This window comes from Sapajus apella, unplaced genomic scaffold, assembly GCF_009761245.1.
Source record: "Sapajus apella isolate SASKATOON/1434 unplaced genomic scaffold, GSC_monkey_1.0 scaffold85, whole genome shotgun sequence".
Classification (NCBI taxonomy): domain Eukaryota; kingdom Metazoa; phylum Chordata; class Mammalia; order Primates; family Cebidae; genus Sapajus; species Sapajus apella.
This window is the reverse complement of record NW_022437025.1, coordinates 4,878,716-4,894,367: the sequence shown is the minus strand read 5'-3', so window position 1 is coordinate 4,894,367 and position 15,652 is coordinate 4,878,716. Positions and strand designations below refer to the sequence as shown.

Sequence of the window (15,652 nt, the reverse complement as noted above, 5' to 3'; positions counted from 1 at the left end):
AATCTCTCACACGATCGAACAGGCCTGAAATGCAAATTCACATAAACTAGGAGAGCCATGGCTACAGCATCGCAAGTTTTGGGGGCTTTCATCACACAACACAGACCATGTCTGGAAGCCCCTAATCTGACATGTACAAAGAACCAGTTACCAGGCATCTAGAAGTGTTGATGTGGGACTGTGGAATTCACCTAGAGCATATGAGAAGCTAGCAGGCCAGCGGGTTTTGGATGGCCAGAAGGAAATGGGGGCACAACAGCTGTCTTCAAACTGGAAAAGGATTTCGTTTATTTTGAGGCGCTGTCAATGATACAAGCAGGGTAAGAGTCACAGGCAGGCAGATTTGGACTCAACATGAGGAAACAAAAACTATCATAAATGAAAACTTTCTAAGAAATAGGAGGCCCTGGGAGGCGCTAAGCTCCCAGCGCTGGAAGCAGGCCAGCTGGTAGAGATTCCCACCCAAGGTTGAGGACGCACCTGCCACCTTTCTGCTCCTGCAACTGCAAAGTGACTGGTGAGGCTGCCCAGGGGAAATCTAGACCCCAGGTCTGAATGCACATGATATTTCATGATCTGTGTCTCTGATATGGCACAATATCTTCAGTACACCACAGATCGACGAGTGGCAGAATTACAGGAAAAAGTATTCTCCTCATTAAAATAAAATCCTCCTCAAATACAGGAAGTGGACAAATTTCACTTGTTACAAACATAAAATGCATTCTTCTAGAAATAACGACACATGAAAAAAGATTATCAGGGTGGCTACACCTTCCAACCACACCATAATGCTAGTAAATTACTGCCCCGCCTTTAAGATTTAGAAAGTGAGTTAAACAGCATATAAAATATTAGTAATGGGAGAAAAAGAGATACACGATCCCTGGCTGAAGTCACTCAGTACTCCTTCGGTTTGCACATGCACACACACACATACTCCTGCCCTAAAAATATTAATAAGTAAAACAAAATACATCCTTTCCAATTCTGATTTTTCAAATTCCTTTTCCAGCCAATAGTACAGGTATTGATCGACTTACCACCTATGCAACTTACGGCCATTCGACTTTACGACCACAATCGCTAGCCACAACTGCCCTGCGTCTGGCAGCCCAAATGTTGCCCAGCTGGGCGTACGACAGTGCGGACCAGCTTCCGGCAGCACTACCATCTCCGCGTGCACCATTTCAACTGTACATATAGCCTACTCAACTTATGACCAAATCATGTTACGACCAGTCTGCGGTCCTGACCGTGGTCGTAAGTCGAGCACTAGCTGTAGTCCCAGCTACTTAGGAGGCTGGGTAGGAAGATCACCTGAGGCCAGGAGTTCAAGGTCAGCCTGGGCAACAGTGAGATCCTGTTGCTAAAAACATTAATAAAAATGCCTTTCCAAAAGGGTTTTGGAGGATGTTTCTTACTTCTTTTATGTTCTCAGTCTCACACACCTTATTAGCAATGGATAAATGCTATAAAGACAAAAAAAAAAAAAAAGAGAGAGAGAGGTATGTTCAGGACCCAGAATGATGCTTTATTACTTATAAATACTGGCTCAATGGCTTACTAGGTACAAAGTCTAAATTTTCATTGGCTAAATGTGACATCATTTCTACCAGCACACGCTGAAGAGAAATGCACACTGCTTCTCCCGAACTAAAACTTTCATCCGGGGTGTGGGCTGCTGTACTTAGGAGTGACAGAGAAAGAGGCTGGGCTGAGGCTCCGAGGGCTATGGCCGCCCTCTTGTGTTCAGAGAGCGAGCTACGCTCATCCAAGCTCCTTGTACTTCAGAGACTTAGGAGGGATGGAGGGAGGCGAAGACGCTCCAGAATCAAAGTTGGAAAGTCTCAGAGGCTTTAAGGAGGAAGGTACCTCCCAGATACTGTGAAGTATCTTGTCCAAGACCAGACCACACAGCAAAGCCAGATCTCACCCTTGTGAGTTAAAGATGGCAGATAAAGAGCTGTTAACGTGGATACAACTGGGGCCCTACACCATCATTTTTGTTCTGTAAAATGGTATTTATAAATGATGTGGTTCCAATACATTTATTCCTTAACAAGAAAAAAGAAAGCTCTACTTAAAAAGAGAGTCAGCTATCATGTCTGAGCATCCAGTAACAGCGCTGGGAACCTCGTGCTCACCATGGATCTGATACTGTCTAGAGAAACCACTCGCGCTGAAAGCCAACATTTTTCCATTTTCAGACTTTCACGCAACGATGGCCAACCGTATCAATCCTAAGTATGTCTGGAGCATGAATTGACAAACATGGTGGTGTATCCAAAAGGAAAAGGAAGGCAAGGCCTCCTCTCAAATAACTTCACGTACTGAGGTGCATAAGTTAACATGGCCAAAAACGTTTTCTGAAAGGAAGCGGTAAGCACAGGGAAGAGAAATGGCCCGTGCTCTGGAGCAGTCAGGACTCAGTAACCCTTCACGGAGCCCAAGATTTGAAACGCCAGTGACCCAATGACAGACGCCTACAGTGCCGTGGGGCAGCAATTCCCAACCACAGAGGACCCAGTCCCAAAGAGTGACATGGATTGTCATGGTGTCTTCTTCCCTGGCAGAATCTGGCCCAAAGCCCCCAGATGCTAGGAATTTCTTGACATTTCAGCCACAAAAGGGATGATTATATTGGACAGATTCACATTTTATATAGAGCATGATTTTTAACACCTTTTCCCCCCAAAAATCCCCCAGGCTTAACAGACCTGTTCACATCAGCAGGGCTCCACAGTCGCCTGTCCATGTTCAGCAACGGCCCCTACCCCATCCAGTCCCCGTCCCCATCTCTCAAAACAGAGAGGCATTTTGGGCATTTACCTGGGTAGGGAACATGAAGAGTTCATGCAGGAAATGGCAGACCACCTCATCTAAGGTGTCTAGAGTCAGAGGGTCTTCTGCACCTCCCAGTATTCTCCCAGTCGGGAGAATGCTGACCAGGACCCCAAGTCATCCCCAGGAACACATTTACACTGGAGCAACGTCCACCACCAGGTGGGGCCAGAGAGCAGCCAGGACCGGCCAGCTTGGATCCTGCAGCACGCGTTGCAGGCGAGAGCTTCCCGGCTCACCAGGGTGTCTCAAGAAACTACTTACCAAGGCAGGTCCTGATACATCTGATTTTATTTTTGAATCCCACTTATGATATTATGGTACGGTGTTACTGAATTTTAAATCCGGGTGTTGTTTAAAGTTTTCAGCTATTTCTGCTGCAAATTCCAAAGAAAGAGTGCAGTTTCTTGCAACACTGTGGCAAGAGTGCATGGGGAGATTTCACTAGAAATATAAAACTAACTTTACAGACAAACAAGCAAAAAATACAGGCGGAGGCGGACCATATATAAAGCCTCCCCGGTCAGCTGTTCCGGATATGGGGCGTCGCGGGTCTCGGTGCCAGGTGGCTCTCAAATTCCGGCAGCTGCAGAGGACCAGGCAGGCAAAGCCTGCTGGAAGCGTGGCCAAGTTTCCATTTATTTATTCTCTTTAGGAAGGGAAATGATAGTGCCTGCCTGCCCGAGAGGCTCCTGCGCTTTGGTTGCATGTGGCCAACAGGTTCAACACTTTTCAGAGGAATTTTATCCCAAGGTAACTGTTTATCTTAGCAAGTATCTGTTCATGATCAGCTGAGAGGAGACGGGCCTGCAAGAGGGGCATCAAGAAGCAGCATTCGGAGAAACCACATGTCAGGAGACTGCTGGCAGCATCACGGGCCTGCCAAAGCCAGAAGCCTCCTTTCCGCTCTTCGCAAAGTGTCCTCTACGAGGCTGGGGGCAGAGGAGCTGGTACACCAACGCCCTGTCACGGTGACTCTTGGACTAAGAATGCCTTCCTGCCCTTTCATCAGACATCGTCTGATTTCTTTTTGTGAGGTGGGGCCTTGCTATGTTGCTGAGGCTGGTCTTGAACTGGCATCAAGCGATCCTCTCTCCTCGGCCTCCCGAGTAGCGGGGACTCCAGGTGCATGCTATGTGGAGGTGGATTATGACACCAACTGAGACATACATAACTTTTCTGAATGTCTACTAAAAACTCCTGGCATTGAAAGCTTCATAACGTCATAGAACATTGCAGCTGGAAGGGACCTGGGAATGCCTGGTAAGTTCTTCAGAACTTCAGTTCTTCAGCTCAGGCTCCCCAGGCTCCACGAAGCCCTCCGACTTGCAGGCTGGGGCCTTTCCTTTCTCTCAGCCTCTCCGTTTCTCATGATCTATCTGTCCAACATTACATGTACAGTGTCTCGGATACGTCTGGTACGCTTAGAGGAATTTCTACAAAACACGTCAGGGGAACATATGGGTAATAACAGTGACCATTTATCCAGCATAAATTAGGGGCTAGGCATTAAGCTCAGTGTTTCATGTATTTTACCCTCAGTTTTTATGAAAACCAAGGAATTTAAGTACTGAGACTATTTCATAGATGGAGGAGCCCAGGGTTCCCAGAGGTTAAGCAATTTGCTTAAAGGAATGCATGCATTCAGCAAGTATTCACTGAGCTGGCGTCATCTGCCAAGCTCTGCACGCTGCGGTGGACACAGGCAGGGAGCCAGTCAGAGCCTGTTCTTAAGCCAGTCATGGAGAAGGTAGAAATGTGAGGTGGGGACAGGATTTTAGAGACCCCGAATTGGGCAACAAAGGAGACACTTTGGTTTTTGTCAACACAGAATGTGATACAATTAGTCTAACATTTCAAAAGTTCCATCTGGTGGCCTGGCGGGGACGCCAAACAGAACGAGGTGAGCCAGTCAGAAGGCACCACATTCCCAACAGGCGAAATAGGGATGGGGAGCAGAGAAGACGGAAATGCATTTCCTGGTAACAGCAGCTTAATTCATAAAGTGACAGTCGCTCAGGACTTGTTTCGTCAGGGGTCTTTGCGCCTGTCTCAGATCGTATTATCTACGTGGCTGTGTGCTGGGCTGACCTGCCCAATGCTGAATGCATCACTCAACAGGCATTGCAGGGTTAGGCGGACCCTGGCCAGCCAGGCTGCCATCCTCACCGCCCCCTCCTGAAGCCAGGAAGCACGTGCAGAGAGCCTTCCCTCCCCTGCCTCCACAAGCAAGGCCCTCACAGCAGCTCTGTCCTGCATTTAGGGGCCTGGCTGACACAGCTGCACGGTGAGGAGGGGCTGGGATTTGAACTCTGCTTTCAGTGGCTCCTGGGGGCTCTGTCCTGTGGGCTCAGCAACACTGCCCTTCCGGCCAGTCCAGCCCAGCCCTTCATCCCCCTGGAGCAGAGAAGCAGCTGCGGAGACTCAACTTGGCAGGCTCAGTCTCTCGGGCCTTTGTCCAGCAACTTTTTCTGCCTGAAACTTTGCAGCTGTACTAAAATTACTGAAAATGGTCACTGTTGCCCCTTTATTTTTCTAAAAGCTCCTCCCCTTTCCCCTTTCCCCTGCAAAGAACTAGATGACAGCTTTCAAATCTTGTAGACAGATGATGTTCCGTTAACACTGAGGCGAAAGTTGTCCACTAAGCAGTTTGATAGGAATCCACGTGTCTAATTAGGTGCTATGGATGCAGTACTCCTGCTCCCTGAGTGACCAACAGTGCTTCCAAGAAAGTGCCCAAGAAGAGGGTTTACCGCAGCGTCTCAGCACCAGCACAAATGCAGTTAGCAGGAGCCACGGCAGTGTTCAGTTCTTTGGGGGATGGGATAGGGAGGCCAGTGGGACAGGGAACCCACAGAGTTGGGCCGGAGGCTGTCTCTGCTCTCAGCTTGCTGTGTGGCTCCGAGCAAGCCATGCACCCTCTCTGAGCTTCAGTGCTCTCCTTTGTAAATGGAGGGGTTTGAGTCAAGGTCTCTCAATTGCCTTTCATAGAAATGTTAAATTGATTTTCAAGGAAGAATTTCTATTTCCTCCACTGACCCAGAGCATTTAAAAAAAAAACACAAAAGAGTAGTTCCCTTCTTCTTGGCCAATTCCCGCTTCTATTTCTCATCCCTGTCTCTCAAGGGTTGATGTGAGACAGTCCCGCCTTACCATGTGCTCCAAGAAAGGCAGAGGTCAGCGGGGACCAGCACTGGGGCATCATCAGATGCACTTTCCCCATTCTGTGCTACAGCTGTGCTTCAGCTGACAGCATTTCAGCAAGGTGGCCACCTTTCAGCTCTCGCCTCGTAGAGGGAGGAAAGATGGGGTAGTGGAAAACCATCAGCACCAACTGGCCTGCATCTGTGACTCAACTGCCATTTGACCCAGTTCAGGGAGCTTGGAGTGCACCAGGCTCCTCAGTCACGGGTCCCTTATGGTGATGGCCATCCCTCCTAAGTCAGCCCCACAGCGGCTGTTTCAACAGGACACCTCTTGAGATTCCTTCAACCACGAGGCCTTCACTGCTGTCTGCCCAACTTCATGGTGTCCACCAGAAATCGGTATGATGCTGCCTCCCAGGTCACACTGTGAAAGCCACAGAGGAGCCCAGGCTTAGCCTGTCTTCCTTCCCAGACAGCGCACACCTTCTCGCCTACAGGCTCCTCTCATCTGCCCCGCCATCAAGCCCTCCTCCTGACCACCTTGGCCCATCCTCTATCATCCTTGCCACATGAGCTCACACCGCTGGGACGTGAGCTCTGTGGAATAAACTGATCTCAGTGTATATTGCCCAATTTAGGCACTATTGGGCAGGAACTCAATGAGGTATCTTTTGCATCCCAAAATAAAATCCAATACCTCGGACATAATGGATGCTCAATAAGGGGTGCGGGTAACTAGAATTACTAATCAAATAGAAGGAATGATGGGTTCACCTTGTGCGAAGCTGAATGTGCAGCAGTAGTACACAAGGAAAATTCCAGCACATTCCTAATTTTTCAAAAAGGCAGCTAAGTTTCTCCCCTAGGAAGAGCTGCATGGTGCTTCTGAACTTGACCGCCTAGAAAGCATTCTGGATGTAAACTCACCCATGTCTCCATGGAGGCCACCCCACAGTGCTGGGTCCCCCCGCCCACTGAGGTTCCTATCATCCTCTCATTGCCTCATTTTCCCTCCTATCGCCAACCAGACCCAGTTATTACAAACATCTCTCAGTGGTAACTGCTCTTGTTCATATCTTTTGTTACCAGACTGGAAGCCATGGGAGGCCAGGGCTATTGTGGTCACCAAATGGTGCCGCTCAAGAGGACTTCCTGGATGAAAGACTGATCAGGGAGACAGTCAGTGTGTTAGGCCAGATTTGAAACTGAGGTTTGAGAAATATAAATGGTTTAGTTTGGATATTTCTCCCTTCTAAATCTCATGTTGAAATGTGGTCCCCAACGTGGGAGGCGGGCCTGGTGGGTGGTGCCTGCGGGAGCGGGTCCCTCATCAATGGCCTGCAGCCTTCCCTGTAGTAGTGAGTGAGTTCTCACATGAGTAGTTCCTGCGAGATCTGATGGTTAAAGGACCCTGGCACCTGCTCCCCTCTCCTGCTCCTCTCTCTCTCCTGCCATGTGACATACCAGCTCCCCTTCTGTCCCTGCCAGGAGTAAAAGCTTCCTGAGGCCTCATCACAAGCTGAGCGGATGCTGGCACCGTGCTTCCATAGCCTGCAGAACCGTGAGCCAAAGAAACCTCTCTCTGCAAATTAGCCTCATTCCTTTGCAAAGGCATTCCTTTGCAGCAACATGAAAGTGACTAGCACAGTAATATAGAGAGCTGAGTTTTATCACTGTGCCAAAGGGAAAGACCTGACCTTAATTCTAGAAAGTTCTTCCCATATTCCTTTGTTTACCAACAGCCCCCGCATATGCTCACCTTTCAAAACACTTCCAAGGGATTTGGGAGAACTTCAGAAGATCAAAGGGAATTTTTTTTTCCTTAAAAGAACCTTAGAGATCATCTCAAACTCCTGCAAAGTTTCGTATGAATAAGAGGTAAAAATGTAAACATTTAATACATTTCCCCAATGTGAATGAGTCCAAGTCCAACGCAAAACAGCTTGAATTAAGGAGCCTTGGATGAACGTGGTACAGACTGCACCGCGGGAAAAAGTAACCCCCACGTGGGTGGGCACCGCTCCTCTCGGGCAGGCGAGCCTTACCGCACGTGGGAACATCTTCCTCAGCTGAGGAGGTCTGCTCGTCTGTGGATGGCTTTTTCTTCCCCAGACTGATGATCTTGGTGATTTTTTTCCCAGTGACTTTCGACACAGTGCCCTTGGCCTCTGATTTGGAACTTTTCTTCCTCTTCACTGTCAAGAACAACAACAACAAAAGCATGTTTTAATTGTAGATATTAATTGAAAAACAAAAACATAAATCACAACCCACCTCTTCTTTCCCTAGAAAGTTTTTTTCTTTTTTTAAAGACAGGGTCTCGCTCTGGCTCCCATGCTGGAGTGCAGTGTTGTGATCACAGCTCACTGCGGCCTTGAACTCCTAGGCACAACTGATCCTCCCACCTCAGCCTCTGGAGTAGCTGGGACCACAGGTGCATGCCACTACGCCTGGTTAATTTTTTTTACTTTTTGTAGAAAAGGGGTTTCGCCATGTTGTCCAGGCTGGTCTCAAACTCCTGGGATCCAGTGATCCACCCACCTTGGCCTCCCAAAGTGCTGGGATTACAGGTATGAGCCCCCATACCTAGCCTTTCCCTCGACTTTTAGTTAATCAGCACTTGCTATATGCTGGCTGTTGGTCTAGATGCTGGGATTCCAGCAGAACACAGGGCTGCTCATAGGGAGCTTGTGACAAGGACCACATGGAGGTTCTCATCACCCCACTGTCTCCCACCACAGAGGCCCAGGATCAGTTGCCAGCTGGCACTCTGTATCTGCCCCATCCTGTCGCTGGCATCTCTCTCCATCCCCGCAGGCTCTGTCTGTGACCGCCCACAGAATTACAGGGACACATCAGGCACCAAATCAGAATGTGCATGTGAGAAAGTGCCAGAACCAAATGACAAGACCCTCTGGGCCAGAGAGCAGCCCTCAGAGAAGGTGGGCTGTCTGCCCATCTCATCTCCCCAGGGCCATTATGTGCCTGGCACTGGAACTGAGGGAGGCCAGCGAGGCGCTCAGGACACAGGTGCTTAGGACACAACTACACCGCAGGTTACACTGGAGATGAGGGGACATGCAGACACTCGGAACACAGCTGCACTGTGGGGCTCACAGAGTTGAGGGGACAGAGAGATGCTCAGTGTCATGGCCTAAACCCCACTGCCCAGACCCTTTCCCCTTCATCTCCAATGTGAATCCCTCAACCTGCTGTCTGCAAGCCTTTGGAGCTCACAGACCCTTTCAGAAGGTGATGAAAGTCAAGGACTCCCTCCCACCCCCGCCCCATGGACAAATGAACACCTGCACATATCACACGGAAGAAGTGCAGAGGCAGAGAGGCCAGGGACACAGGAGGACACGCCCTGGCCTAACTCCTAAACCCTTCCTCTATACATGCACACACTCACACATGCAGTCTCCTTATGCTCTCTGACTGGGGTGGGAAGTCATCCTTCTACCTCCACCCTGCTGCCCCCACCACAGCCAAACACATGAGGGCGGCAGAACACACCCCCGTGTCTCCTGCCTCGTGCCTTGCCCTCCCACGCTCCAGCCTCCCGTGAGGTCCTGGGCCTGTAGCATTAGTGTCCTTCTACAAAGCGGCTGCAAAAGCACAGCAGGAAGGCCTGGTGAAGGTCGTGGGAGAAGCCGCCTTTGAGGAAGACAGCCCTCGTAGCACCAACGCTGGCGGCACCCGGGTCTCGGACTCCAGCCTCAAGGACCGTCTAAATACGTGCTGTTTCAGCCGCCCAGTCGGTGGGATTCTGTGATGGCAGCCCAAGCTGACTATTACAACACAGCCCCAGCATTTCTGTGTCATTTTAAACAAATCAGACTTAGGCCTCATGTGATATGAGAAACAAAGAGCCCAGGAACGCCGCCCCCATCCCACTTTCCACTCTCCCAACACACACACCCCCTTTTAAAATAAAGCACCGAGCCTCGCTTTCAATCCCTGAGTCTCAGGGCACAGCTTCTCCCAGCCACCATCAGACAGAGAGGCGCACAGCTGGGACGGCTGTATCACTTCAGTATCACTCCCACCAAACCAAGAGGGACAGCAACAGTGGACGGTCCCTCCCAGCTGTTTCTGAAGACCCAGAGGATGATGTCTCACCGCAGCCTCATTCCGGTGAGCTTTATGAAGAAGGTCCTGTTGGCTAGGACAGGCTGAGTGCCCGGGGCACCCTGAGGAAGGCTGGTGGAGCAAGAGGCATCCCCACAGACAATGACACCCACCGCAGCAAGCCGGCGTTTCAGATGAAAGCCCAATTCGGCCGACAAAGTGCTTGCTAAACTCTGACTACAAAGAAATGAGATTATAATGAAAACTTGGAATTCCTTGAATACTCCCTGAGTCGTTTTTTACAAAAGCAGAAGTAAGGTAATCCTTGGAAGAAAAAGTCCAAGTATCTGGGAACACTAGGATAAAACCGTCAAGAACAACTTGATGCTATGTATCAAAGCAAAAGGCAGAGGTGAGCACAGATCACAGAACCGGGAAGAAAAACTAAACCCTCAACTTGGAATCCCCTGCAGCTGGAGAGCAGAGAGCTGGAGTGCCCAGGCACATGCTGGCTAGTGAGGTGGGCAGGCTCTGGCACACACCACTGGAGCAGGGCTAATGCGGGCACTCTCTAAAGCCGCAAGTATCATAAACCCACAGTTTCCCAGTATCCTACGGGAATGGGCATTCAGGCGCTTTATAAAATGTAGGCTACTGGGAGGAGTAGAGGGCCATGAGAATCAATACCATCAGACTATTTATTCAGGGACTTCTACCAACAGACACATTCACAAATGATTGCCTCTTACGGATGTGAAGTGGGGCCAAGGAGTCTCACAGCTCCCATGCAGACGGTCCCAGGACCCCCTCAGCCCACACGCCTCACACCTGCTGCGGGATCAATAGGATCAGCCACATTGCGTTGGTTTATTAGACAGGAGGGATTCCACCTTGACAGAAGAAACAGGAGTTCCAGAGTCGTTCCCTGTAGCTTTGACCACATGGAGACTGGACTGTTTCTTTGTTCAGCCGAGATTCTAACACTAAGAAAAACCTGTATGAGTTCAGGATTTTCTCTATGCAGCCAGCAGAAAAATGCGTCTGAGTTACAACAAGGCTGGGATAAAAGAAGCTTAACTGAAATCTCTCAGCTGCAAACTGGTCAAGAGTGAGCGGCAAGAATAAAGGCTAAGAAAGAAGGTTAGAATATACTTAAACCTTAACTTTCTCCAGTAACTACTGAGTGTCTACTGTATGCAAAGTACCATGCCAGACAAAAAGGAAATGTGTAAACCAAGGTCACCACCATTTAATTCCAAAGTATAGAAGGTTGCTCTTGCTCAGAGGGAGCAGGAAAATGTTAAATATAGATACTCTGCTTACCAGGACCTCCAGACACACATATTATTCTGCAGAACCTAATAGATGCATTGGGAGAAGAAACAGCCAACCAGAACATGGACCGACCAAACCAACGTCTGCTGAGCCTCGGCTTCTAAGTAGGAACATTGAGATTGTATGTTATTTTATTTCAGGGCAAAACTTAAAGATAGCTTTCCTGGTTTTGATTACACATAATGTGTGCCCTGTGGAAGACACAGATAATACTTTCCACTGAAAAACTTCCGATGGATAGAACCGAAATTACACTCAGATAGGACAGACTCGGAAAACCACATATGAAAAAAGTGGCATCGTGACCTCTGAGAGTGAACTCTGTAATGTCACAACAGTCCAGATTATTTGAGCTCCAAGGTTCTTAGTGGGCTGGATGGCTACTTGGCTGAAGGTGATCTCATCACAGAGACAGGAAACATTCGGTTCACCCCATGAGTGGGCAGTTGGGCTCGGGTGGTCAGATTCCTCAGCTGAGCCACCAAGGTCACAGGTTCAGTGAGCACACAGGCCGTCTGGCTTTGCAGAGGGAACACTCCCACCCCACCCGCAAGCCATGCCCTTCACCTCCATCCACACACTGCTAAGGAAATTACAAGTCCAGCCACAGACTGGGAGAATGTATGTATGAAACACATCTGATAAAGGACTTGTATTCAGAAAATACAAAGAACTCTCAAAACTCAATAAGCACAAATAATCCAATAAAAATATGAATAAAAGAGTTGAAGGGACATTTCACCAAAGAACTTATGCTGATGGCACATAAGCACATTAAAAAAATGTTCACCATTGTTAGTTATTAGGGAAATGCAAATTAAAACACAATCGCATACCACTACACCGCTGTTAAAATGGCTACAATAGAAAGAGCAAAACAAAAGTGGGAATACTGAGGCTGTACCAAGCGCCCACTCCCAGCTATTTTACCCAAGGGAAGTGAAAACCTGTCTCTGATACACAGAACAGATTTCTAAACAATCGCCCCAAAGTGGGAATGGCTCAAATGTTCTTCAAGCAGTGAATGGACTAACTGCGGTCCATCTACACAATGGAATGCCGTCAGCGGCAGCAAAGAACCAACTGCTGACACCTGCCACAAACACGGATGCTCTCCAGCGCAGCATGTGGAGTGAGCGAGGCCAGACTCAAAGGTCTGCAAACAAGATGCTTCCACATTACGACATTCTGGTAAAGAACAGGAAACAGATCAGCAGCTGCCAAGGCCCGAGGTAGAAGCCCAGGCAGACGGTATAGAAAAGAGCACAGGAACACGGTGGGGGCTGGCGTTAGAGCCACGCTCCATATCTTGATTGTGGTGATGGTTACGTGCCTGTCAGTGTCGTCAAAGCTCACAGAACACTATGTCAAACAGGGTGAATGTCACTGCATGTAGTTTCTATCTCCATAAAGCTGGGTGCAAAACATAAGGGAGACTTCATTATCTGCACACCCATGTTCACAGCACCATTATTCACACTAACCAAAAGGCGGAAGCCACCCACGTGTTCATCAACAAAATGCAGTCCGTCTATACAATGGAATATTATTCAGCCTTAAAAAGGAAAGAAATTCTGACACATGCCACATCACAGGTGAACCTTGAGCACTTGAAACTAAGTGGAATAAGCACTTATAGAAGAACATGGCCTGTAGGATTCCACTTCAGTGAGGTCCCTGAAGCAGTCAGACTCATGAGACAGGAAGTAGAATGGGGTGCCAGGGACTGGGGGAGGAGGGAATGCGGAGTGAGTGTTTAAAAGAGCTTCACTTTTATAAAACGAAGAGTTCTGAAGACTAGTTGTGATGATGGTACAACATAAATATACTTAACACACTGAGCTGTACACTGAAACATGGTAAATATGGTAAATTTTACATTATGTATTTTTTATATTATGTACAATCTTTAAAAATTTTTAAATGAGGCCGGGCACAGTGGCTCATGCTTGTAATTCCAGCACCTTGGGAGGCCAAGGCGGGTGGATCACCTGAGGTCACAAGTTCGAGACCAGCCTGGCCAAAATGGCGAAACCCCATCTCTACTAAAAATACAAAAATGAGCTGGGCATGGTGGTGCATGCCTATAATCCCAGCTACTCAGGAGGCTGAGACAGAAGAATCATTGGAACCCGGGAGGCAGAGGTTGCAGTAAGCCGAGATCACGCCACTGCACTCCAGCCTGGGTGACAGGGCAAGACTCTGTCTCAAAAAACAAACAAACAATTTTTAAATGAAGGCAAAATAAAGACATTTTCAGAAAATCTTTTTTAAGAATCTCAGAAATCTGCAGGTCTGGCCTCCTCATTTTAAAGATGGGGAAACTGAGGCTTATTAAGAGGGAATATTCGCTCAAGATCAGATGGCTAAGCAAAGACAGAGCTTGATGAGAAAGTGGGTTTCTTGCTTCATTATCCAAAGTTCCTTTCACTGGACACCAGGTCCCTAAGCAGGATGCCGGCTACTCCCCAGTGCAAATTTGTCTCCGTGATAGATCAAGTGAAGAAATAACCTGTTGTGAGTCGTAAGTTCAGAACACATGCAGGGCAGAAAAAGACGGGGCAGCCTCGGTCAAGGTCTGGCAGGATGGAAAAAGGAGACCTGCAGGGCTGACGTTACGGGTTTTCCGGGTACTCCCATCAGTATCATCTGCAATGGCGACGCAATCTACACATCGCAATCACCCCGGACATCTTTCGTACGACCAGACTTTGCAAACCTGGCTGTGGTTTTTTTTCTAAGTTTGTGTATTTTTGGCACAGACAGAACTCACCTTGCTCCTTTCCATTACATGTGGTAATTCCATTTTCCACCACACCCTCCCCATCTGAGCTGGGTCTCTCTGAAGACAGTTTCTGAAAGGATAAAAAGGATGAAGTTATTCTTACGGGGGTCACTTGGACCAAGTGATGTGTGATGGATCAACCAAAAGTTATCTCAAAAGCGAAAGAAAGCATGGGCCAAGTTCATAGCAGTCCAGAAGTAGTTAGAGCTTAGCCATAACAAAGACAGGCCGGCGAGGTGGCTACAACCGCTTTAAAAACACCCAAAGGAAGAAAGAAAAGGGAAACACAAAACAAAACAAGAGAAACTCACTGAGGCTACAATTACACTAGCCCATATATATATGGTCTCACGCCTGCTTCACTTAAATCACTTCCTGTAAATGATTTTGAAAAAATATGATGATGACAAAAAATATTACCCTCACCAAGCCATACCACCCTTGCAGAAGTAAATATTCCATAGTCCATTTAATTTCTTCCTGTCATTCACCAATAATTAATTGGGTGAGTGTCAAGCATTTGTTTGTAACAGGTACACTCAGAATGTACACAGGGTGGGGGCGAGGTTACTGTCAAAACCTGCGGAGAGGGCTGGGGTACTGTCACTGCCTCAGTCCAAACCTCCGGACTTAATGAGCGTAATTAGGGTTCCATGTTAGCAGCTGAATGAGGTCCAGTGTTTCCGCTAGACTCCTTCCACTGCCACCCAAGCACCTGTGGGGTCACAGAGGAGGGAGCGGCCTCCAAACACCGTCCTCAGATCCTGTGCCTTCCACCCCAGGGCCGTGGAGACTGGCCACCTGGACACAGAGGAGATATGTAGCAGTTCCCAGGCACAAAGGAACACGCCTGTTCAACTTGGAACTCGAGAGGCAATCCCGTAAGAGCTGCAGTGAAAGAATGAGCACCATTTAGTGGGACGCTGAGTTCCGGTGATATAATGACCGACACCGGCACCGCTCTGGCTGTCACCCCAGGGACATCCCAGGAATCCAAGGCAACAGGTCCAGCCACGTGCTCACAGTACTGCCTCAGAAGGCAACAGAAGTACGGCGGAATCACCAGTTCTGGCGTGAGTGCGTGGACGAGGAGCTTGGATGCCCTATGATGGGAAATGAAATCGCACCAACCTTTTGGGAAAACAATTTGATTTTCAACATGAATCAAAGTCTTAAAAAAAGAAAAAGAGGTCTTTGGTCTAATAATTCAGCTTCCAGAAATCTATTCTCAAGTAATAGGCAGAGAATCAGCAAAAATTATACAAAAGATGTCAAGTACCATTTTATTTTAGATGGCCTAAAAAAGGACAAAACAGCTAATGCAGGCAGCTATGTAAGTGATAGGAGAGTCATACAAATTTGACATCAAGCTAATGAAAATGTAAAAATGTGTGTGGCTTAAGGTTGTTAAAAACCTGGAAATTTGCTAGTAATACAAAGTTAAGTGAAAAAAAAGCAGTATAAGAAATTT

The 15,652-nt window shown here is 48.1% G+C and overlaps 1 protein-coding gene across 4 annotated transcripts in view; it reads right to left on the bottom strand.

The window, feature by feature from the left end:
• The window catches only part of AFAP1 (actin filament associated protein 1), a 167,503-nt gene that overhangs the window by 35,897 nt on the left and 115,954 nt on the right, over positions 1-15,652 (bottom strand). For all 4 annotated transcript variants that reach the window (XM_032254103.1, XM_032254106.1, XM_032254104.1 and 1 more), the window contains exons 8-9: positions 14,170-14,251; positions 8,036-8,185 (exon numbers count right to left, since the gene is read on the bottom strand). In XM_032254103.1, coding sequence (XP_032109994.1) covers positions 8,036-8,185; positions 14,170-14,251 — 232 coding nt within the window. The remainder of the gene's footprint in view (positions 1-8,035; positions 8,186-14,169; positions 14,252-15,652) is intronic.